This window comes from Pelmatolapia mariae, linkage group LG7, assembly GCF_036321145.2.
Source record: "Pelmatolapia mariae isolate MD_Pm_ZW linkage group LG7, Pm_UMD_F_2, whole genome shotgun sequence".
Classification (NCBI taxonomy): Eukaryota; Metazoa; Chordata; class Actinopteri; order Cichliformes; family Cichlidae; genus Pelmatolapia; species Pelmatolapia mariae.
The window spans coordinates 12,839,594-12,864,676 of NC_086233.1; the positions used below are offsets into that span (position 1 = coordinate 12,839,594).

General features: G+C 41.9%; 1 protein-coding gene across 6 annotated transcripts in view; it reads left to right on the forward strand.

Annotated features, from left to right (window-relative positions):
• Positions 1-25,083, forward strand: part of nrg1 (neuregulin 1) — a 71,542-nt gene that overhangs the window by 10,704 nt on the left and 35,755 nt on the right. For 3 of the 6 annotated variants that reach the window (XM_063477934.1, XM_063477939.1, XM_063477935.1), the window contains one exon: positions 1,072-1,139. In XM_063477934.1, the coding sequence (XP_063334004.1) occupies positions 1,072-1,139 (68 nt within the window). Of the gene's footprint in view, positions 1-1,071; positions 1,140-11,459; positions 11,519-25,083 lie in introns of all 6 variants that reach the window. The other 3 variants (XM_063477940.1, XM_063477937.1, XM_063477938.1) reach the window with 1 other exon arrangement.

Here is a 25,083-nt window from a genome sequence, read left to right on the forward strand (position 1 = left end):
GAACATGAGAGGTTTTTGGACCAATTTTGTGTTCTCCATTCTTTAAGCACCGGTTTGAGCACCGTTTGAGCACCGTTTAAGCACCGGCACCGTTTCAAAAGTACCGGTTTGGTACTGGTATCGGATAAAACCTAAACGATACCCATCCCTACTCCTGGTACTTCTCCAGTTTCTCGTGTTTCTTTTTCCTGATGTTGCTGTCATTCGATATTGCTACGTCTATCACTACAGCCATCTTCTTCTGCTGGTTTACCACCACTATGTCCGGGTGGTTAGCCATCACCATTTTGTCCGTCTGTATCTGGAAGTCCCACAGGATCTTAGCTTGGTCATTCTTGAGCACCCTAGGGGGTGTCTCCCATTTTGACCTCAGGACTTCCATACCATACTTAGCACAGATATTTCTATATACTATGCTGGCCACTTGGTTATGGAATTCCATGTATGCTCTGCTTGCTAGCATCTTCTACCCTGCTGTTTTTGTGCGGATTGTCTCAGGGGCATCTTTACACAGCCTGCACCTGGGGTCTTGCCTTGTGACAGAGCCTCTATGGATCTTGTGCTCAGAACTTGTTCCTGTGCTGCTTCGGTGCTCTCTTTCAGTCCAGATTTGTCTAGCCATTGGTAGGACTTTTGGATGTCAGCCACTTCCTCTATCTGCTGGTGGTACATACCGTGCAGGGGCCTATCCTTCCATGATAGTCTGGGATGAGGGGAATGATTTGCCCATTACTTGAAAAAGGTCACTGAGGTAGCTGAACAACTCCTTGGTGGCTGGGTCACTGGGGTGGATGAGGATCGCCCTAGTTCCTAAAGACCATGGGTGTTTTAGGGCTTTCTTGGTATGCCTCCCATCCAGGTCGGGAACTTCCACTATGTTTATTATGTTGTAATTGTAACATTATATCTAGATATTTTTTATTTATTTATTTTTTACAAAAAAAAAGCATTATATGATAAAGTTCTATCTTGGAACATAGTATGTTTTGTGACTGTGTGTCATTGAGTGTTTGCGTCCTGTGGATAACAGTAGGTGCTGTTTTTGTCTTGTCCTTTCTATCCATTAACTAGGTGCTTGGCTGGATTCACTGGGCACCGATGTGAACAAGCAGTTCTTAAGAATGTCTCAGACCCAAAACGTATGTGAATACAACTGTATTTAGTCCCACATGTCATTGCTGGTGTTTCACTCTTAGCATATTTTCTCCAGGAAATAGTGGAGAAATTCATGTTGCCTTCTATGCACAGATATAAACTTGGTGAGCATGCTTAACTTATTTCTCCAAGTTCAAGTAGACTCTATGTGGAATATGGTCTAAAGGCTTAAGCATACTCTCTTCTGCAGTGAATTTGCATGTAATTCACATCTCACCACACCTCATCCATCCTGTTTAGACCAGTGATCTCCACTTCAATATGAAGTGGTGTTTCTTTTTCTTTGCATTCAGCCACATCATCAGAAAACAAAACATTGATTATGTTCTTGTACAATTTGGGTGCTGTAGTGCAAAGCAAGTTCAGATTCTCCAAATCTTTTTCTTATGCTAATATCATCTATCATACTATCGGTCACAAAAGTGGTTATCAGCCTGATAACTCAACCCAGGGTTTCACCAGTTTAGCTACAAGCTTTTACAAGGTTTAATATTAAAATAAAGACATTAAACACACAATATATCTAAATATACCTGTGTAACTGTGGAAATCAAAGCATCAGTGTATGAGTGTGTGTGATAAGAAAATCAATAGACAGTATATAGGCCTACATTATTAAAACAGCTAAATTATGTGCGTGTATTTTAATTGCTTTTAGTAGTCAGCATTATATAAAGCGTTGTATAAATAAACTATTTATTCAAAGCCAGAAAGGAAAGCTGAAAATAAGTGGCCAGTTATTAAACTTAATAATCTCTATTATTACAATACAGAGAGATCTGGCTACAGTCAAAATTGTGGATTTAGTTAAACAAATGCGTAAATGAAGATATACCCATGATGTCTTGATGCATTCTCAATCATCCAGGAAAGTAAATCTCCAAAAGTTGATTCTGTTCATCTGGACGTAGCGTTTTGGGGGAGAAACGTTTCGTCACTCATCCAAGTGACTTCTTCAGTCTCAGCTGTCTGCAGGTTTCCCCAAATCTTATAAACAGTACATTTGCATAATGACTGAAACCAGCCCACTGAAGGAACAATGGGCTGGGAGGTCAGTTCTTTAATCATAATTATGCAAATTATCATGACCGTTGATCAACAACTACTGACCAAAACCCACTGATCAAAGACCACTGATCAATGGCCATGAGTACCATTCACAGAGAGTTGGGGAATGGCTGCAATCACAGCATTGTAAGATGGCGAAAGATGTAACCTTAGGCCCCCTCCTCAATTCAGAGATGGTCTTTCCCTTTTCATGTAAATGGCCTCCTTGACTCCACGCTCAAACCAGCGTTCCTCCCTGTCCAAGATGTGTACATCCTCAGCATTGAAAGAGTGTCCACTGGCCTGTAGGTGTAAATAGACTGCAGAGTCCTGGCCTGACAAGGTGGCTCTTCTGTGTTGTGCCATCCGCTTCGCCAGAGGTTGTTTGGTTTCCCCGATGTATAAATCCTGGCAATCCTCCTGGCACTTAACAGCGTACACTATGTTACTCTGTTTGTGTCGGGGAACCTGATCCTTGGGTTGGACCAATTTTTGGCGCAGAAAGACTATCATGAGAAGATTTTGTCACTACTCAGTGATGAAAATACTTATGAGCAGTGATGGGAATAACGGCGTTACAAGTAACGGCGTTACTAACGGCGTTACTTTTTTCAGTAACAAGTAATCTAACTAATTACTATTCCTATCGTTACAACGCCGTTACAGTTACTAACAAGGAGACGGGGTCCATTACTATTTTTCAACAAACAGACGGTTGAAGCTGTGTTCAGCTTACCGCATCTTATATCAGTTGCACAGAAGTAGCTGTAAGTAATCTGGACGCTACAGCTTTAAGCAGCTGCGCGCACTCCCGCGGACGGCAATCACGATCACTGTCTAGCACAACACCTGGAGCTAAGGGGGCAAAACAATCGCATGAGTGCTGCTGTTTGACTGAGGAAGAATAAAGTAGTTGTGGTAAGCCAGTCACACGACCACTTAAAGACAAAGCAACAAGGTGATATATACCAGTTTATAAATTGTGTCGATAGGCCACGTAAAACCAGAGTCATGATAAACAATATATACGCGGCGTTTTTTCCTCAATAGTTTCGTCACGTTTACTGTCTAAGGACAGCGCTAGCAAGCACTCTCTGCTTATGACCAAAACAAAAAAAAAACAGGGGAAGTTTTAGGAGTGACGGCGAGAGAGAGAGAGAGAGAGCAGAAAAAGAGAGAGAGCGAGTTTTGAGATGTGAGAGATTTGTGACGTTTAGCGTGTTTGGAGTGTGTAGTTAATTTGTTGTCTTGTGTAGTTAGTGTGTAGTGTTGTGGATAGTTTTGTGTTGTGTGTCAGAACAATAAGGTGACTGCTGTCTCCAGGTAGAAAAAGGAGTGATACACCTGCTGCTGTCAGACCTGCAGGTATCAGGCTGTGATGTTCTCCTTTATAGTGGACAGAAATATTTGGAGTGGCACAAATAATTTGTTTGGCATCTTATTGAATGCAGAACACCTGATTGTTCTGTAAACAGTTTGAAATGGTTATTTAAAAAAAGGGTAAAAGTAAACTTGTGCATAGGATTTTAAAATTGACAATTTATAGTTGCATTTAAAGTTATGAAATATGATTCATTAAAGATGTTTGTGGTTGTTACAGTAAAAAATATAACTTTTTCTACTCTGATTTTATGGTTTTTGTCTGATTTTAGATCAATTGTGTTAATACAGTATGCCAAAATGAAAACATGACTGTAAATTCAGACACGTGAGGTTGTGCTGAAAAGAATGATACCAAACAAGGCAAAGTAAATAGTTTTTAAAGGTAAAATGTGGAGGGAAAATCAAAAGTAGTTAAAATGGCCAGTTATACCCTGGACCCCAGAGGGTTAAACTTTTTTTTTTTAAAGTAACGCAATAGTTACTTTTCAAGTAATTAATTACTTTTAGAATATTGTAACTCAGTTACTAACTCAGTTACTTTTTTGAAGAAGTAACTAGTAACTATAATTGAATTACTTTTTCAAAGTAACTTGCCCAACACTGCTCATGAGCCCCTGAAACGAGACCCAGGAAGTGGCTACAGGAAGAGGGTAATAGATTGTCTGAAGCAGCTAGAACAAGACAAGGCTATTGACCGGACCTCATACCACAGGCTATACCCAGGGGAGTCTACACCAAGTCTGTATGGTTTACCGAAAATACATAAACAGGGTGCACCTTTAAGACCGATTGTCTGCATGATCAACTCTGTCACCTATAACATCTACAAGTTTCTGGCTTCGATCCTCAACCCGCTGGTGGGCAGCTCTGAACACCACATCCAGAACACCCTGGATTTTGTTGAGAAGGTGAGAGATGTCATTATGGAGGCAGATGAAACCATGGTCTCGTACGACGTTACATCTCTCTTCACTTGCATCCCAGTCACGGAAGCGTTGGAGGTAGTCAGTAAGAGATTACAGGATGACACCAACCTCAGCAACAGGACCACTCTCAGCATTGACCAAGTGTGTTTGCTTTTGGAACTGTGTCTTCATTCCACCTACTTCACATACAAGGGTCAGTTCTACAGGCAGAAACATGGGTGTGCCATGGGCTCCCCAGTTTCACCCATCGTGGCCAATTTGTACATGGAAGAAGTGGAAAAGAGGGCTTTGCTATCCTACCCTGGAACACCACCAAGCCATTGGTTCAGATATGTGGATGACACCTGGGTGAAAATCAAATCTCAGGACGTACTACATTTCACGGATCACATTAACTCGGTGGACCGACACATCAAATTCACCAGGGAGGATATGAAAAGTGGCAGTCTCTTAGACTGTGAGATTTCCATCAGTAATGGGGGACATCTAAAAGCTGACGTGTACCGTAAACCTACACATACGGATCAGTATCTAAGGTTTGACTCTCATCATCCACTGGAGCACAAACTGGGTGTCATCAGGACGCTACAACACAGAGCGAACACCATCCCCACTGACACAGCGGCCAGGGAGGCAGAAGAACAGCACATCAAGAAGGCCCTGAGTAAATGTGGTTATCCCAGCTGGACTTTTGTCAAAGCTGGAAAGGCACCTAAAGAAAGCTCCAGCCGATCCAGGAGAGAAGGACAACCGCTGCCCAAGCGAAAACCTGTAGTGATCCCATATGTGTCAGGAGTATCGGAGCAGTTGAGACGCATTTTTTCTAAACACCGGGTCTCTGTGGCTTTTAAACCCCAAAACACGCTGCGCCAAAAATTGGTCCACCCCAAGGATCGGGTCCCCCGACACAAACAGAGTAACATAGTGTACGCTGTTAAGTACCAGGAGGATTGCCAGGATTTATACATCGGGGAAACCAAACAACCTCTGGCGAAGCGGATGGCACAACACAGAAGAGCTACCTCGTCAGGCCAGGACTCTGCAGTCTATTTACACCTACAGGCCAGTGGACACTCTTTCAATGCTGAGGATGTACACATCCTGGACAGGGAAGAACGCTGGTTTGAGCGCGGAGTCAAGGAGGCCATTTACGTGAATCAAGGAGGGGGCCTAAGGGTACATCTTTCGCCATCTTACAATGCTGTGATTGCAGCCATTCCCCAACTCTCTGTGAATGGTACTCATGGCCATTGATCAGTGGTCTTTGATCAGTGGGTTTTGGTCAGTAGTTATTGATCAACGGTCATGATAATTTGCATAATTATGATTAAAGAACTGACCTCCCAGCCCATTGTTCCTTCAGTGGGCTGGTTTCAGTCATTATGCAAATGTACTGTTTATAAGATTTGGGGAAACCTGCAGTCAGCTGAGACTGAAGAAGTCACTTGGATGAGTGACGAAACGTTTCTCCCCCAAAACGCTACGTCCAGATGAACAGAATCAACTTTTGGAGATATACCCATGATGTACAAGTCTAATTCAAGCCCTATTCTTTTATTTGCAACTCAGAAAGTGTTAAATGGTGTCAGCACATTAAAGAACTATAAAAAGGAAAATATTAAATATTATTACAATATAAAATGAAAATCCAAACTGGCAATTGAGTTTAGATGTAGAAATGATATGAACAATAATAACAATATTAGATGCAATAGTTTAGGATTATACCACTATATTACAGCTTATTGAAAAGCTTTAAAATTGTCTGAAAATGCATAAGAGCAGATGAAAGTTGCCCCTAACCTACAGTGCTACAGTCCTATTGATTTCTTTTCTTTCTTTTTTTGATATTTGTTTTTTTGATATTTTTTGATATGTGTCAGATCATCAAAACATTTTTTAATATCAGACAAAGATTACCTGAGTAAGTGCAGTTATTAAATGATTTAATTTAAGAGAAAAAGCTATTTAAACCTACTTATGCTTATGTAGGTATGTATGTATACCTGTATGTATACCTGCTTATGTAAAAAGATAACTATTCTTAAAACCTATAAACTGCTTGTGCCATACTTGGAAGCAAGAACTACAATCAAGCATTTGCAATAACTGACAATGAGTCTTTCAGATCAAAATTCAGCTACACTGGAAGGTTTTGAAGCATGTATGGCCTGTTTAAAGTCATACCAAACCATCTCAGATGGATTTAACCTTTGACTACGCCACTACAAAGCCTTGACTTTGTTTTTTATTTTTATTTTTTGTTTGTGTTTTATTTTGATCCATGATTCCATAAATTGGGGCACTTAATCCAGACCTTGAAGCAGGCCTTGCCCATCATACTACCACCACCATGTTTGACTGTTGGTATGATGTTCTTTTTGTGAAACATTGTGTTTAATTTATTCCAATTGTAATGGAATGCAAACCTTCCCAAGAGTTAAACTTTTGTCCTATTTATCCACAGAATATTTTCCCCAAAGTCTTGGGGTTCATTGAGGGTTTTTGGGGGGAAATGTGAGACAATTCTTTTTGATCAACTGTGGTTTTCTCAGGATGCCAATTTTTATCTAGTCTCTTTCATATTGTTGAATCATATCAGTCTTAACTGATGCAAGTGAGGCTTGCAGTTCTTAATGCAGTTAATCATAGTTAATTCAAGATTTAACATTAATTAACCCTCTGGCCTTGATCAAAATCACTACCCTTTCAACTTGTTCGTGGCCAAAAGTGGCCACCTACAGATTAGGCCTGTAATTCTTTTTTGTTTGTTTGTTTGTTTTGCCATTTTTTCTGCATAAAGCTTTTAAGTAACTTCAGTTCTTTCCATAAATATAAAATAATTATTACTTTTTTATTTTTTAACCCTTTAAACACCAGTTTGTTTGTCCACTGCACCAGCTGGAAGACAACCTCAAATCTCGCAATTTTATATAATTGCATTGCTACTGAAATTTCTTGTATTATTAATAGTAGAGTCTGGGGCATATAATTGATTCACATCAACATTGATTACAATGCATTGTTATTTTAGTGCAGAGAGAGCAAAAACATAAAAACTCCCTCTCAGCTTGTTCGTGGCCAAAAATGGCCACCCCTTGTTTACATTTACAAAATGCTATAAAATTCATATATATTAAAAAAAAAAGTCCAGTTTTTTTACATGATTTTTTAGATTAGCATCAGGGCTGTTCATGAAAATCAAAATTTCATTAAAATTCTGAAATTTAACCCTTTAAATACCAGTTAGAGCACATAATCATAACAACTCATAAATAGAGAAAATCATAAAATCCCAGTTTTTTTTCTAAATAATACATGCCATCTGATTTATTTGCTAACCATGATGAAGGTTAGATGCATAGCAATAATTAACAGCATCAATGACATTTATGCAACATTGTTTTTTTCTGCAGTGGCAGAAAAATCAAAAAACTCCCTCTCAGCTTGTTCGTGGCCAAAAATGGCCACCCCTTGTTTACATTTACAAAATGCTATAAAATTCATATATATATTAAAAAATGTCCAGTTTTTTTCACATGATTTTTTCGATTAGCATCAGGGCTGTTCATGAAAATCAAAATTTCATTAAAATTCTGAAATTTAACCCTTTAAATACCAGTTAAATCACATAATTTTAATGATTTACATAGGGATAAAAGCATAAAATCCCCATTTTTTTTCTAAATAATACATGCAAACTGATTTATTTTCTAACCATGATGGAGGTTAGATGCATAGCAATAATTAAAAGTATCAATGAGTTTTATGCAAACAAAAAAAAATCCCTCTCAGCTTGTTCATGTCCAAAAATGGCCACCCCTGTTTACATTTACAAAATGCTATAAAATTCATATATATTAAAACATTTTTCTACTTTCATTGACTTGATTTTTTAAATTAGCACCACTTCTAGTCATAAAAACCAAAATATAATTCAAATTCTGATATTATACCCTTTGAATACCAGTCAGATTATGTATTATTATAGTAAAAATAGTAATAAAGTTCACATCTTTTAGCATATAAATGGTGAAACCTAATATGTTTTTTATCATCATTGCAGGTCAGTAACAGTAACTGTTACAATGATTTATTTTTACTTTATTTATTTATTTATTTATTTATTTATTCTTTTTTTTGGGGGGGGGGGGATGAATGGCCAAAAGCAATGTCACACATGGTGTGTTAGTGGCCAGAAAGGCAATTTAATGACCAAATAATCCCTGCAATCACCAATAAAATGATCAAAATTTATATTCCAGTATCTGTGTGCTTCTGTGTGCATCCTCATTAGCAGCAAGATGTACTAACCACATTAGAGTGGTTTTTGTAGGCACACTTTCTACATCTGGTTCAAGGGGCTGCTGTTCCGTTCCTTTCACGCATCCTTTATTCCCCATCACCGACTGCTGGTTCCTTGTGTGTTGCTGTCAAAAGAAGCATATTCCTCCATTGCTTTGGCATGTGGGATATTGCTGTGGTAGTTTTGGTGAAGCCAAAGACAGACAACAAGATCTTCCTCTGTTGCAACTGGAGGAGCTGAGGAGGAAGCTCTGGGTTGTTTCCCCTGTGCCGGTTTTCATCTGAGGAGTTCCTCTGCCAATGTGACTGAAGGAAAGATGTTGTCCTCGGAGCTCCTCCGTCAGTTGGAGTCTGAACCCCATGCCTTTTTTACTTCCTGAGAACTTCCAGTGTTTTCATCCAACATGCTATGTATTGCTTTATTCTGGTGTAGGTTTTATCTCCACTTCATCTATAATCCTCCAATCCTCACACCTTGGCCTCCCGTGCAGGTTTGTAAGGGTGCACAGCAGCTAAAAGATCTCCTTTGTTATAAAAAAGTCAAAAGTAGATCTCAGGCTGCTAATGCAGGAAACTGCATACAGGGTGACCCCTAGTTTGATAGCAGTGGGTACTGGATTGTGGTGCAGTCTCTCTTCAGTAGTGGGACCCACATGGTTTTCCTTTCATGGCGGATCCACTGAGTCGCCGGCTCCTCGGTCTCAGAAAATGCTCCTGTGTTCTTTTTGGGGGGGGGGGCGCTCCACCTCCACCTCCATGCCCCCCAACCCCAATCCTCCCCCAAAGAAGAGGATTCGGGCACTGGCTAGAACTCAACATCAGTGGTGATGCAGTCAGCCTCTTTGCAGATTGGACCCTCATCTTCTGGAGAGGAGGTTTCTTCATCTTGGGCAGATGTATTTTCTTCAAGGGCAGAGGACTGCTTGCTGTCCTTGCTCTCTGACCAGATCATATAGGCAGTGCTTGAAGCAGTGATGATCTAATTGCCATATTGCCAGAATAAATGATCTGGAAGCTGTTAGGCTTACTTACAGCAGTAGCTCTGTCTGCACCTGCATAAACTCCAGGACACGTTTACAAATAGTGTTTGTTGTTGTTTGCGCTCCAGCTGCAGCTGCAGGTTTGAACTCTGCAAAATGTCCTGTGATTGGGGGTTTTTTGTTTTTGTTTTTGTTTCTAGAGTTGATATTTTGGGTATGGTATCTTTTGATGAAAAATACAAGAGTAAAAGTGCTTTTAACATGTGCTTCAAAGCTAAGTTTGACTGGGAACCTCAAAGCTCAATAGCCTGCATCCACAGAAATTCACTGCAGCCTATGTAATGTTTGAATTTATTCCAGTCTATCTTGCAAATACATGTTTGTACTGCAATGTCATGCACAAACACAAACTATTAGATCCTTAAGATCAAACCTATGTCAAAATTGTTTCATTATTTTGGTCCATTGGAGTGTGGTAGGCCATCAAAGGCCGCTACTAGAAACTCAGAATATTACATGAAATTGCTTGCTTGGCCAAAAATGGGTAAATGATGTAATTTGGTAAAAAAACATTAAAAACTACAATTTTCATGTGTTGAGTTTAGAATGAAAGCAATTTTACCTAAATCGCATGATATAGTACTGTCAATAACAAGGAATCAAAAAAGTGGTTATAATGGGTTTCAATTGGCCAAAAATGGCCACGATAGAGCCAAGAGGAACAGTTTAATTTATAGTGAATATTATTGACATTATTAAGGAGCTGATGTTGAAAATTAAAAAATCTGAAAGAAATACACACCTTTGGGAAGTTTCATTCCATTTGCATTAACAGAACAAAAATGGTTGAAAAGCGAAAAGCAAAGTGGCCACAAATGGCCAGGATAGAGCTCAGAGGGTTAACTGTGTTACATAGGGCCAGGTAGGTTGATAACTATTATGTATAAAAAATAAAATGATTGTTTCTAATCTGCATTTTGTAACTTGTACTTGGGACATCTTTGTGTATTAAACATATTAAAACCGTTTTTGAAACGTGTAAGCGTGAAAAATTTTCAAAATAGTAGTAGTAGTAATAATAATAATAATAATAATAATAATAATAATAATAATAATAATAATAATAATAATAATAATTATTATTATTATTATTATTATTATTATTATTATTATCAACAGCACTGCATATTTTACTGCATATTTATCTTGAGCAGGTTAGCAGGTCACTGTAAATTTTCAAGTCTAAACACAGTGTTGGAAAAAAATAAATGTCACATACAAGAGAGCAGAGGGATTACCTGTTGCAGTACTGAATGACCAAGAGTAATGGAGCCATTACTGGGGTCTTTAATTCTATTTTATCTGAAATTTATGCAACTGGGGTTATCCTAATTGTCTTATTACATACATGCAAATTTCAGTCTGTTGCAAAGAGAGTAGTTAAATTAGGTTAACTGTAATCACTAAATTAGAATTGATCATCTGTCATTTATGACTTATGCAATACACAACATAGTCTGAAAGGAGAACGTTAAATAAAGACTCAATAGCTAGACATGCTGGTTTAGATATCCATAACACCAGTGATGACTGTGGGTTTTGCATATGACATAAACTAACACCCTCTTTCTCTTCTTCTCTATTTCTCGTGTTTCCTACTCAGGTGTCCAGTTGAATTTACTGGTGATCGCTGCCAAAACTATGTAATGGCCAGCTTTTACAGTATGTCTATTTCCTCTCATCTTCTTGGCTTGCAACTTGACTAACAGTTAACCTCTTTATTTCTTCTTATATTTTTCATTAATGCAGTGTTTCTCCATTTAAGTGTTTTCTTTAAAGCTGTATTTATATTTATTTATATTTATTTATTATGTATATTTATATACATTCATAAAATGAGTGTTTCAATCCATACAACCACTTTTCTTAAATACAGCCTTTTACATGCTCACAAAAACGAAATGGTGGATTATCATACTTGAATATTAGAACATATTAAACTGAGTCTAAAAGGCAATGCACATGGTTAGCAACAATACTCAAATGGCTCAAAGCATACTAAGAAAAAAAAAACCCTGCTCTGTTACAGTACGAATACCAGCCTGGACTGTCAACACATGGAGGGTTGGATCCAAGACATTGACACCAAAATGTCAAAAGGTTCAGCAGAAATTTACATTCTGATGAACAAATCTCTGTGGACACATTTGATGTACTCAAACATATTCTCCATAGTCAATCCACTTTATGGTTGCACATTATGGGTAGTGCATTCTGTGATAGTTTTCCAATTCAGGTCTACTGTAAAGAGTGATTGCCCTATAAAGCGTTTTGAGTGCTCTGGGAGAATAGAAAAAACTATATAAGAATCATTCCGTTTACTATTTAACATTTACTGTCTTAGTCACTGTAACTGTTAGTTACTGAAGCTTTTTGTTTGGTGTTTTCGTCCACAGAACCGCTGCAAACTTGTTTCTTACTTTTATATTGCATTGTCTTTTATGCTACAATGATCAAAAGGCACAACCTTTATATTCATTTCATTTTCATTTCATTTCATTTATTTATTCATTTCAGGCACAATAAAAATACCTATATTGAACATAAAGTGCACAAAACAAAAAAACAAAAATTGCCTGAAAAAGGAGTGGGACAAAGAAAACTTATTAAATCCCACCCCTATACTCACTCATCAACAAAAAACAAACTTCCTGCAGCTACGCCCATCGTTGCAAACCATACAAACCCATCAACAGCCCTGGGCACATGCAAGCTTCTCAACGGCAGCTCGCAAACAACAAACAGAACCTTCATAACTAAATACAGAGTATATTAATTATAATTTGCGTTACCACAGGTAACAGGCAAAATAATTACATAGTAACAAACACACATACATATACATACATACATATATATCTGCACACACATGTACATATATATACATACATACACACACATACTTATTAAGGTAAATTTTCAGTTTCTGGTTTGTGACATGTTTGTTCACTTTTCATCATGTAAGTCTGATAATGGAACAAGCAGATGCTTTAGTGTGCTAACTTCTATTGCAAATCTTCATCCAAATTGAAAATAAGACAGTCAACATTTATACAGTATCAGCATTTCAAAGATGAATTCACACATTATTTATCATACATTTGCATTAGAAATAGTAGCACAGTGAAAATAGGATATACCCACAAAACAGGAATTTTTCCTTATACCCTTTAAACAACTGCAATGAATTAAACAATGTTTTACGAAAATAGCATAGAAGAAAAGCCAGAAAAACCATAAGGAGTGTGTTCATGGGGATTTTTGACAATTTTTCCAGAAGTGCATTTGTGAAGTCAGACTCTGATGTCTCAGCTCTGATTAATCCAAAAGGTGTTCTGTCGGGTTAAGGTTAAGACACTGCAAACCAGTCAGGTTTTTCCACACCAAACCCACTCTACCATGATGAACCTTTATGGACCTTTCTATGTGCGCTGGTGCACAGTCATGTTCAAACAGAAATATTGATATACATTCTGGGTTCCTTCCACTGGAACTAAGGGGCCGAGCCCAACTCCTGAAAAATAACCCCACACCATAATCCTCCCTCCACCAAACTTCACACTTAGCACAGTGCAGTTAAACAAGTACCTTTCTAAGCTCCTTAGACTACCATGATCTGGACGACTGAGAACCTACACAGACACTTAAATGAGTACCAACTGCCGCAACTGCCAAAACCAGACACCTAAGCCTTCATCATTGCATCTAATGGTTTGCATTGCACTTGGTGATGTAAGGCTTGCATATAACTTCCCAGCCATGGAAACCTATTCCATGAAGCTCTGTACGTCACTGTTCTCAAGCTATTCTGAAGGCCACATGAAATATGGAGGTCTATAGTGATTAACCCTGCAGAAAGTTGACAACCTCTATCATTTTGCGCCTCCTCTGACTGTGGAATATTTAGTAGGGAGTAGAGCTGGGCGATAAAACGATAACGATATGTATTGCGAAATAACTTTTTCTCGATAGAAAAATTAAACTATTGCGATAGACACTCGTCTCTCTTGATCTCTTAAAAAAAAGAAAAGAAAAGAAGAACAGCCAATCCAAATTAAGTTGACTTGTTACGTACAGCACGAGTTCCAAGACGCACATGTGTAGTTGTTTGGGAAATGGCTCTAGAGCCAAATCTTTGACGTGAACGTCGCGAGCCGGCTCCTTATCGCGAGCCATGGGTTTTTTTTTCTTTCTTTCTCTCACCCTCTCTCTCGCACTTTTTTTCCGCTTCACTCCGCACGCGAGCCTTGTGCTTTGCGCTGGGAAGAGGGGGGAGGGGCGGTAGTTACACTCGCAGTGGCACTGGAACAGAGCCGGAGGGAGAGAGAGAAAGAGAGCCAGGGACAACAACGTCACATTAGAAAGGTATAGTAATCATCCACAACTATTTTCAGTTGCGGATGATAAATGATTCAGAAAGTTTAGAAAGCTATACAACAAGGAGAGATTGAAAATTTCCTTTTAGTTCTCAGTTTATTTGATATTGACAAAAGTTAGTCAATTTTGTCTGTTCTTCTGTAAAACAAACTAAGATTTATTTTTAGAATTAATATTTTGTTTCTAAGTGGAATTGACAATTTAGTAGTCCGTTTTGTTTGTTCTATTTTGAAACTTAAATGCTTTAGCGGCTGCCTTTTGTGTAGTTTGCAATATTTGCCTTTATTTATCTGAAAAAGTCTCATGTTCCTTAAGTACATCTACCCTGTTGAACTTATTATGGGAAATAAATATTAAAATCAAGACAAGCTGGTGATTATTTCACATTTTACTTGTGAGCAACGGCACATTTAAATCTTACACATATAGTTATTTGGCTTATATCGTGATATATATCGTTATCGCCTGAAATGAAAAAAACATATCGTGATATGAAAAAATCTTATATCGCCCAGCTCTAGTAGGGAGTAAATTTCACGCCTGGACTTGCTGTTGCACAGGTTGTATAATATCACTGTGTCATGCTGGAATTCACTGAGCTCCTGAAAACAACCCATTATTTAACAAATGTTTGTAGAAGCAGCCTGCATGTCTAGGTGCTTGAGTTTATATATCTGTGGTCATAGAAGTGATTGGAACATCTGAATTCAATGATTTGAATTGGTGCGTTAAAACTTCTGGTAATATAGTGCACTTCATAGATGGACCATAAATACACGTGGTTATTATTAGGGGTTCCCCAGTTGAGTGAGTCACACACGCCAGTGTTATTTTGTCCAGCACAACATACACTGTTAAGTGGTTAACAGTAATTTTATTTAGAAGGGCATTTTTGGCCACACACTGCCAGCTGTCTCATACTCGCACTCAGTGGTCCAGTCCCAGCTTCAGCTCTTCCTTCCAGGTCCTGGCACGCTACTGAAATAGGGGAGGCATGACTAGATTATAGTTGCCAGTGTCCCCTGGCACTGTCCTCTGAACCCACTTCACCACCCCACTCCTGCAGCCAAGCCTCAGACCACACCCCACTACATGCTGATTGAGGCCACTGTAATAACATTGTAATAACCATTGATACTAACATTTATTACATAAATTATACACATTTTTTATTATGCCTTTTAAATTCTGAACTTATATAGTTGGCTGAAGTTTTTCTAAGTAACAGACCAGGGCATTTAGTCTTAGTTTGCTCTGACATTAAAGTGCAAAGATGTCTACAAACCAAAGTGCTTTTAGTGCTCAGATAGAGGAGAAAAGTGCTACATAAGAATGATGCCATTTGATTTTGTTCCTGCTGGAAGTTCTGTGCAACAGCAAGAGTATTATGTGAATTATATAAAAAAATCTAACTTACTAATTTTGGTTTATCAGTACATCAAAAAAGGTTTGTGTCTTAAATGCAAGGTAAAGTTTGAACTTAGTGTTATCTTTTGGTGTAACTGCCTTGGAAATGATAGGGCCCATGTCTCAGTAAGCAATCATCTCAAATTCAAATCTGGGTATGTGTGGAACTTCAGTCAAATGGCAAAAGATGATAGGCTGTTCTGAATTTCATCCTTTTTTGATAATCTTTGGGCTGATGATCTTTAACCACTTCTCATTTGATTAACTTTGATTGGGTATTCGGATAGTGTCTGTTTTTGACATTCATTGGCTGAAGATATCTACCTATTCAGAACCATGATAACAGGGTTCTTGCTGATCGGAGCTGGCTTGGCCCTGGCTTATCGGAGAATTAAGACAGTGGAACCGGCTGCTCAAACCCCCACAAAGCTGCCCGCTGAGATTGAATTGACGGGACGAGGCGCGGCTTCTCAGAAAGGGCTCACAGACAGGGACATGGTCAAGAGCTTGGAGGCTATTGCGGCTGCAGTGAATACTCAGAATAACATCTCTGAGCGGATACTGGGTCACATCAGGGAAGAATCAGCTCAAATCAACAACTATGGGCGGAAGCTGGAATACATCACGGATCAGTTGGCTGCGGTCGTGAGGTCTCAGAATCTGCTCTGTGAGCAAAGGATTGACAAGACCACGGAATTGAAGGTAAACAACATCGTGGAGAAACTGGCGGCTATCCAACGGGAGATGGAGAGACCAGTGTCGGTGTGCTAAAGCAAAAACAGCTCCAAATTCTCATGAGTTGTTGGAAAGAAATCGCCATCTTAATGCGGCTACCCCTCCGGCGCCAGCTGCGGGCTCAAGGCTGGAGCCGAACAAAACAATCCCTGATAACGACTATGTTGACACTGTTCCTCCCCATTCCATGCAAGGCCACCTGGGTTGGCTGGTAGACTGTTTACTTAGCCTGGTAGGGCGAAGGACACTGTCTCCGCTGAACTATGGACATGCAAACACATACACTTACACTGATATGCAGACAATCACCCCCCTCCCTGTCCAAACGCCTTCCACGCTTGTTTCCTCTGGGGGAGCACGGCGGGTCTACGTGTGGCGCTAGATAAGATAGCGACGTGCGAGGCGGCTGCTGGGTTCGCTTCAGATTACTGCTGACCCATCACCCTACTGTGTGGCTTGTTATGTCTTCACAATGTTGTGCTGTGGACATTTATGTGCTTTTTGTGCAGAGGAGTTTTTTTTGTTTCCTGTTCCCATGCTGTTCCACCACGGAGGCACAGCATGAGAAGGGGTCTCTTTTTTTCCTCTTGTACTTTCCCGTTGTAATGTACATTTCAATGTTTTTCTTCTCCAACGCTACCAATCTCCGACTTGTATCCCATGTAATGTCTGTGTGTGTATGTAAGGTCGGGGGGGGGATCCCATTTCACCGCAGGGCAACCTGCATGTGACAAATAAAGCCTTGATTGATTGATTGGTTGATCATTGGTGTAGGCTCATTTCTCTTTAGCTGATATAGATATTCAAGGCTGTAACCAGGTATGAGGTCCCCATTAGTTAAGTTAAAACATTAAAGTGTTAAAACATGTGGTTAAATATACAGGATTTAATAGCTTTTTCAATGAGTGCATTTTCCTTCATTTTAGTATTGTTATTAGGTGTACTCTGTCAACTGATCACCACTTGGTGGTGAGTTGGATCAGGTTGCCGGGGAGGACACTGGACAGACCTGGCACGCCTAAACGTATAGTGAGGGTGTACTGGGAATGCCTAGCAGAGGCCCCGGTCCACAAGATCTTCAACACACACCTCCGGCAGAGCTTCAACAGCATTCCAAGGGAGACTGGGGACACTGAGTCCGAATGGATAATGTTCAGCATCTCCACTGCCAAAGCCGCTGCACTGAGCTGCGGCTGCAAGGTGGCTGGTGCCTGTCATGGTGGTAACCCCTGAACCAAATGATGGACACCAGAGATGAGGGGAGCCACCAAGCTGAAGAAGATGTCCTGTAGGGTTAGCCTGTGGGACTTTGGAGGCAGCTGATAGGTACCGACAGGCCAAGCGGAACGCGGCGCAGGGAGTGGCTGAAGCAAAAACTCAAAAAGACTTGTGGACTGCCTTGAAGAGATTCTGGCAAACCGTTAGGTGACTCAGGAGGGGAAAGCGGTGTGCTACCGGCACTGTGTATAGTGCTGGTGGAGCACTGCTGACTTGTTGGGTGGTGGAAGGAATACTTCGAGGACCTCCTTAATCCCACTGGCACGTCTTCCGTGGAGGAAGCAGAGTCTGGGGACAAACTGGATGACCCGCCAATCTCCAGGGGCGAGGTCACTGAGGCAGTTAAACAACTCCTTGGTGGCATAGCCACTGGGGTGGATGAGGTCCGCCCTGAGATCCTGAAGGCTCTGGATGTTGTAGGACTATCTGGGTTGACATGCCTCTACACTGCTGAGTGGAGATCAGGGGCAGTACCCCTGGATTGGCAGACCGGGATGGTGATTCCCATCTTTAAGAAAGGGGACCGGAGGGTGTGTTCCAACTATAGGGAAATCCCACTCCTCAGCCTCCCTGGCAAGGTCTATGCCAGGGTGCTGGAAAGGAGAGTCCATCCGTTAGTCGAACCTGGGATACAGGAGGAACATTGCGGTTTTCGTCCTGGTCGTGCAACACTGGATCAGCACTTTATCCTCTCAAGGATACTTGAGGGTGCATGGGATTTTGCCCAACCAGTCTAGTGTGGACTCGGGGTGTCCTGTGGGGGGCGCTCCAGGAGTATGGGGTGTCTGGCCCATTGCTACGGTCCATTCGATCCTTGTACAACCGTTGCAAGAGCTTGGTCCGCAAAGCCGGCAATAAGTCGGACTCGTTCCTCGTGGGTGATGGGCTCTGCCAAGACTGCCCTTTGTTGCCGATTCTGTTTGTAATTTTTATGGACCGAATTTCTGGGTGTAGCCAAGTGGCGGAAGGCTTTCACTTGGGTGGTCTCAGATTCTCATCTCTGCTTTTTGTGGATGATGTGGTTCTGTTGGCTTCATCAGGTGATGGCCTTGAGCGCGCTTTGGAATGGTTCGCAGCCGAGTGTGAAGCGGTGGGAATGAGAATCAGCAGAGGGAGGTCTGGGCTTCTCTCCTTGGGCTGCTGCCCCTGCGACCTGACCCCGGATAGGTGGAAGAAGATGGATGGATTGATGGATGGATTGATGGTGTACTCTTTGTGGCGAGGGAGAACCTGTGCTACAATTTTAGAATTTGAGAAACACAAAAAGTCAGTCAGTCTCAGGACTCTGGCTCTGTTTAAAATGTGTGTAATCATGGGTTAAAGTGAGCCTGTACAATCTATAACAGTGTTCTGGCACCTTTAGTTTCTGAGTATTTAAATCTGATTGGCAAGTTGAATGTTGAATTTGTTCATTTTTTGTGTCCTACATCCTGGTGACTCCAGTGACAGCATGGAAATACTTGCTCAGTAATAAGAAAATAATGCCTGCTTACACTGTGATGTGATGCATTTATGGTGGAGATTTAAAGTTGTAGTTGCAGGTCTTAAGTATCTAGGTAGCTCATTCCAAGTCTTTTCAAATGCAATTTTTCAAACAGGTCAAAGGTTCAAGAGACATAAATGTTATCATTAGATGGTGAGCGAAGGGGTCTGTGCAGGTGTCCACATGCCTGTTTCTTGTAATAACATGGACTACTCAGTCCATATATATACACGAGTATACAGACAAATCAATACTTCTTTCAAGGTTCTTCATGTTGCAAGGTAAAAAAAAAAAGATTATAAATAAAAACCAAACAATTCCAAAATCTCCTGTGAGGAAGGACACTTCTTGGCATCACAAGGGGGGGGGAAAAACTCCCTTTCAACAGACAAAAATCTTTGTCAAAACAAATAGAGAGTGCAGCTATCCACAGTGAGCAGTGGGGGTGAGCTGAAAGTGAAGCAAGAAACACAGAAAGATGACAAAAAATGATGGGGGGGAAAAGCACTGTTAAATACATCTATTATTTTAGAAATAAGGTTATTAGTAGAAAGATTGAATACAATAACTTTTAGGTCTTTGGTCTTTTAGGTTAAATCTGTGTTGGGGTGTATTATGTATTGGTGTTATGTGTTATTCCTCAAGCTTTTTGCTTGGCTGTGAGATTCATCATATTCTTTGTTGTATCAGTTTTGTTTGTATAGAAGTATGCACATATCATTCAGTCTGGAAAAACGTGAGAAAAATTAGAAAAGACTTTTATAGTCCTTTATAGTTTTGTAGCTGTTTCTTTCCTGTGCCTTTGTATCGATTCTGGATGATCTAATGCTTATATAAAACACATCTGCAACCCTGAGTTGCATAGGCACTTGAAGGATGGTTGGATTATTTCTCTGCTTATTCATTTACTGACTAATAGTTTTGTAAGATCAGAGGTGGGAAAAGTAGAAACAGAAGTATAGATACTTGTGTTAAAACCTATTCTGCTTAAAGTTGAAGTAATGAATCAATTTCTTTTACTTAAGTTAAAATGAAAAAGTGTGGTCTCTTAAATATACTAAATGAATGTAATCTGCTTGAATCAGTTATGTAGAGCATGAGCACAGAAAAAAGAGGAGAACAAAGAGAATTTAATTCTTCTAGGTAAATAGAAGGAGATTTTGCCTCCACAATTAATCAGGAAAGCAGGTACTCTCAGGGGTTAAAGTTAGATTCGACAGGTGGAGATCCTGTAGTGGCTTCACGTGGCTCAGTGTGGGTAAAAGAATCACAACTAATAATAATTTCTACTGTGAGTGTAACCCATCTGTATGTTACGCCTGTCTATGCGTTGTGTTCTAGCGTGAAAGTAAGAGGCAGGAGACAGCACTGGGTCTTTGGCTTTTTACTGCACATCTGCAACACAGAAATAAAGGTCTGAGCTGTGTGTGTCGCGTCTGCCAGGACACCTCTCCTCCAGCCATGCTGAAAGGAGCTGTGACCGGGGCACACATGCACGCGCCTACGTCATACGCAGCGCACACACACGAACACACAGACTCAGATCACACAGGCAGGAGATTAAAATGCAAAATGAAATATTTAATTAAAAAAAAAAGGTGTTTTGGGTGAAATTCACAAGTATTTAAGACATATGTTACATTCACCCCCCCTGAATTTCACCAAAATCACTACACATCTGAACGGTACTGCAATACCAAGAGGCACAACGATGCTGAACTGCCATCACCTCCAGACCAGGCAACCGAAGGATCTTATCCCATAGTTCAGTTAAAAAAAACTATCCCTAAAACGGATCAAAAGAAGATGGATAGGTTGATCAGGCCTCCAACCCTTTTAGAACACAAAGGTGCGGCCTACACCTCATCAAACATGGTCCCCCAAAGACGCACTGGACGGGCGTCATGATGCCCCAAGCAAATACACATTCATGATATACAATGGGGTGACCGGGAAACGGTCTATGCCAGAGACCGAGCCTTCCGTGGCGGTATCAGGCCCCAGACAATAGGTTTCTGGACCATGTTCTCTATCAGCCTGTTGACTGACTTGACCACCCGACCTGCTCTGGTGACCACTTTGCCTCGAACAGTAGCATGGTCAGGGTCATGTCTTGGCAAGTCGGGTGGCTGCCCAAGATATGGCTGACCAGAGGTCTGATTCATGTCAGAGTCAAAAAGAGGAACAGTCTGTGGAACGACAGTGTCCCCATGACAGGTGGCTGGAGCAGAAACTGCGCCAGACCGTGTCACGTCAGAGGTAGTGGAACAGTCAACCGGAGTAGGAAGAGCAAAGTGCTGGGTCTGACCAGAAGGACTTGCTGAAGTGTAAGCTGTGCAAGTCTGAGAGTCAGGTAAGGCAACAACACAGGCATTGTCCATGTCCGCACCATCACATAACCCGTGATGACAATCCGGGGACTGTGAGGCGTGCTCTCCTGCCACAGAATCTACATCCACCCCATGGCTCAAATCCAAAAGCACCCACAAGGATGTCCTTGCTGTGGTAGTCTCTAGACTGCCAGGGTCCTCCAGATCCCAACACGCACTGAGATCCCCCTCACTGGAGAAAACGTCCAGAAACTGACTTCCCAATGAATCCTGAACAGGAAGGAAACTCACATCCAACAGGAGGTTTCTGTGTACGACCTTACTCTGGCCTGAAGAGTCACTGATCCTGTAGATGTGGGTCCTGGGATGCCTCTCCACAAAAGTATACACCCGAGGTTCCCACTTGTCTGCAAGTTTTTTCTTGCCCCGCTCGCCTTTATTGGCAAGCAGCACGCGATCCCCAACATTCAGAGACACACCCTTGATTTTCTTATTGTACTGACCAGGCTGATGCTCCCGCTCATTGCTGGTATGCTCCCGCTCATTGCTGGTGTGCTCCTGGGTGATCTTGGCAGCCTCAGACAAGTATGACAGAAGAAGCTTGGAGTAGCTGCTAAAGTCCGCCACAATGGGATCATCCAAGACAGATTTGAACATAACATCCACCGGTAGCCGTGGGACACAGCCAAACATCAAGTAGAATGGGGCATACCTAGTAGTCTCGTGAACGGTGGCATTATAAGCAAAGGTCAATGTCTGAATCTGCTGCGGCCTTTCCTGTTTGGCTCTGAGAGGGAGAGCTCACAGCATATTGCCAAGTGTGCGGTTCAACCACTCTGTGCCACCATTGCCCATAGGGTGATAAGCAGTAGTGTGAAACTTGGCAACGACTGAAATCTGCAGAAGCTCAGACAACAATTCACTCTCAAAGCTGGGACCTTGGTCTGAGTGAATATGCTCAGGGAAACCATATACACAAAAAACAAAGTCCCACAACTTTCTGGCAAGCTGCTTGCCAGTTTGATTCTTGCACGGGAAAGCAAAGGACATTTTCGTGAAGTGGTCAGTTGCCACAAGCACATCAACAGAGCGCTTCTTTCTGTCCTCTGCTGACCAAAAGTCAATGCAGATGAGCTTAATGCTCTCTAATGGGGCTCGTGCTGCAGGCTCTGGAGTCTTGGCGAGTATGCACCTTCCACAGCACCGAACATGCTCCTTCACAACCCTCTCCATGTTGGGCCAGAAAAATCGTTGCCTTGGTAGGTGGAGGATCCGAACTGGACCCTGGTGCCCTGCCAAATTGTGGACACCTTTTAAGGCCTGAGCCCGTAAATTTGCTGGCAACACCAACTGGAGTCTCTTTGTTTTGCTCACAGGGTCTCTTGTCTCCCTGTAGAGAATGCCATCCCGAACCTTGAGCTTCAATAGGGCCAGTGCCCTGGAATCCGTATCATGTCTCTCACGTCTGGAAGGGCGCCTCCTGCGGGTTACGATTGGCAGGACAGTGGAGATAGTTGGATCCTGAAGTTGGTGGTCCTCAAGCTCATGCAAGGTAAGTGATGGCAATACATTGCCAACTGGTTGCAGCTGCTGAACGAGGTGGAGAAGGGAGGCAGCTCTGTTCTCTGCAGCGGTTTCCCAGTAACTGTGGTGAAGCAAGGTAGCCTCAACTTCAGATGAACTATAGAATTCTACTGAGGTCAGAGCTGAAGCAGGTTGTTGGGCCACCCGAAGATTTTGGACACCAAACCTGAAAGCGTCCTGCACCTCATGAGCCGCTGCACCTTCTGGATTCTGCACCAAGTGCTCATAGGGCTCCTGAAGCAACTGCCTGCCAACAGAATAGGTGAAGGGGTCACGACCGAGTGCATCTGCCACAACATTCTTTTGACCTGGGATGTACCTCAAATCAAAGTTGTAAGATGACAGCTTGGCCACCCACCTTTGTTCATAAGCATCCAGCTTGGGCTTGGTCAATATATGAACGAGCGGGTTGTTGTCAGTCCACACTGTGAACTCGTGCCCCTTCAACCAGTGGCTGAATTTCTCAGAGATGGTCCACTTCAAAGCCATGAACTCAAGGCGATGGGCCAGGTACCTCTGCTGTGACCTGCTTAGCGCTTTGCTCGCGAAAGCAATAGGGCGTGCCTTATCCCCTCCCAACAGGGAATTGTGATAACACCGCTCCCAGTCCACCCAGAGAAGCACCCACAGACAGAATGAACGGTCGTGAAAAGTCGGGATGAGCCAACACGACAGTTAAGGAGGTCGTCCTTCAGTTTGTTAAAGGCCTTCTCGCACTCAGGGCTCCAATCTGCAGCAGTCAACTTCCTGAACATGCCGGCACCTCTCCCAGCCTGACTAGTCCGTCCCTTCCTCTTCTGGCCAACTGTCAGAGCAAACAGAGGCTTGGCAATGGCTGAGCAACCAGGAATGAAGCACTGATAGAAAAAGACCATTCCTAAAAAGAATTTAATCTTTTTCACAGAAGGGGTGCAACCATCCTTCTCTATTAGAGCCTCCTTTGGCATCTTGGAAATCACTTCCACCTTAGCTGGGTCCACAGCGACTCCGGTGTGGTCGATGGCATGACCAAGGAACCTGACTGACTTCTGCAGCAGATGACACTTCTTGGGACTCAGCTTGAGATTATCTCTCAACCTTTGAACAACCACTCGGAGCCGGCACAGGGCTTCCTCTTCAGTGGGAGCAAAGACCAGGAGATCATCCAAGTAGCAGAGCAGGCTGGTGAAGTTGAGGTCACCAAAGATGTTCAACATTATGCGCATGAATGTAGCTGGGCTATTGCAGAGCCCCTGTGGCATCCGGTTGTATTCGTACAGGCCAACAGGCATTGTGAAAGCAGTGTACTTCTTATCCTCCTCGCACATTGGAATGTTGTAAAACCCAGAGGTTAAGTCCATTGTGCTGAAGAAAGCATTGCCTCCGAGCGCGGCAAGGCAATCCGCTTGGTGAAGGAGTGGGTGTGCATCCTTCAGAGTTCGTGCATTCAACCACCGGAAGTCCATACAAATCCGCAATCCACCGTCCTTCTTCCAGACCATGATGAGGGGGGATGCATACTCACTGATGGATTTGCGAATAATCCCTTTCTCCTCCATGTCAGTGAGTACCTGCCTTAGTTGTTGGTAATGAGCAGGGGGTACTCTTCTGTAAGGCATGCGGAATGGGCGTTCGTCAGTCAGGTGGATCCGATGTACAAAGCGTTTAGCTTTGCCACAGTCAAGCGGGTGTCTAGAGAAGATGTCTTCATACTGCTCAACTAGCTCAACAAGCTCTCTCTTTGAATGTAAGCTGGCATGGCATGTGTCAATGTCAAGATCACCCAAACCGAGAGAACTCAACCTGACATTCAAGTCAGCCTCAATGGCAACTGGCCCACTGACTGGTACCTGGGCCATGCTCACCATCTTGCAAGAGTCCTGCTGGAAATCAAGGTCCTCCACTGCAAGGCAAGATGAAACAACAGCAACCCTCGAGTTGCGTTTCAAGGTTACTGGTTTTGAGGAGAGATTGGTTATCTTCAATGGCACCCACCGATCACCCCACATGGATGTGATCACCTGACCAACAAGAACGTCTCTCTGCCCAGACCC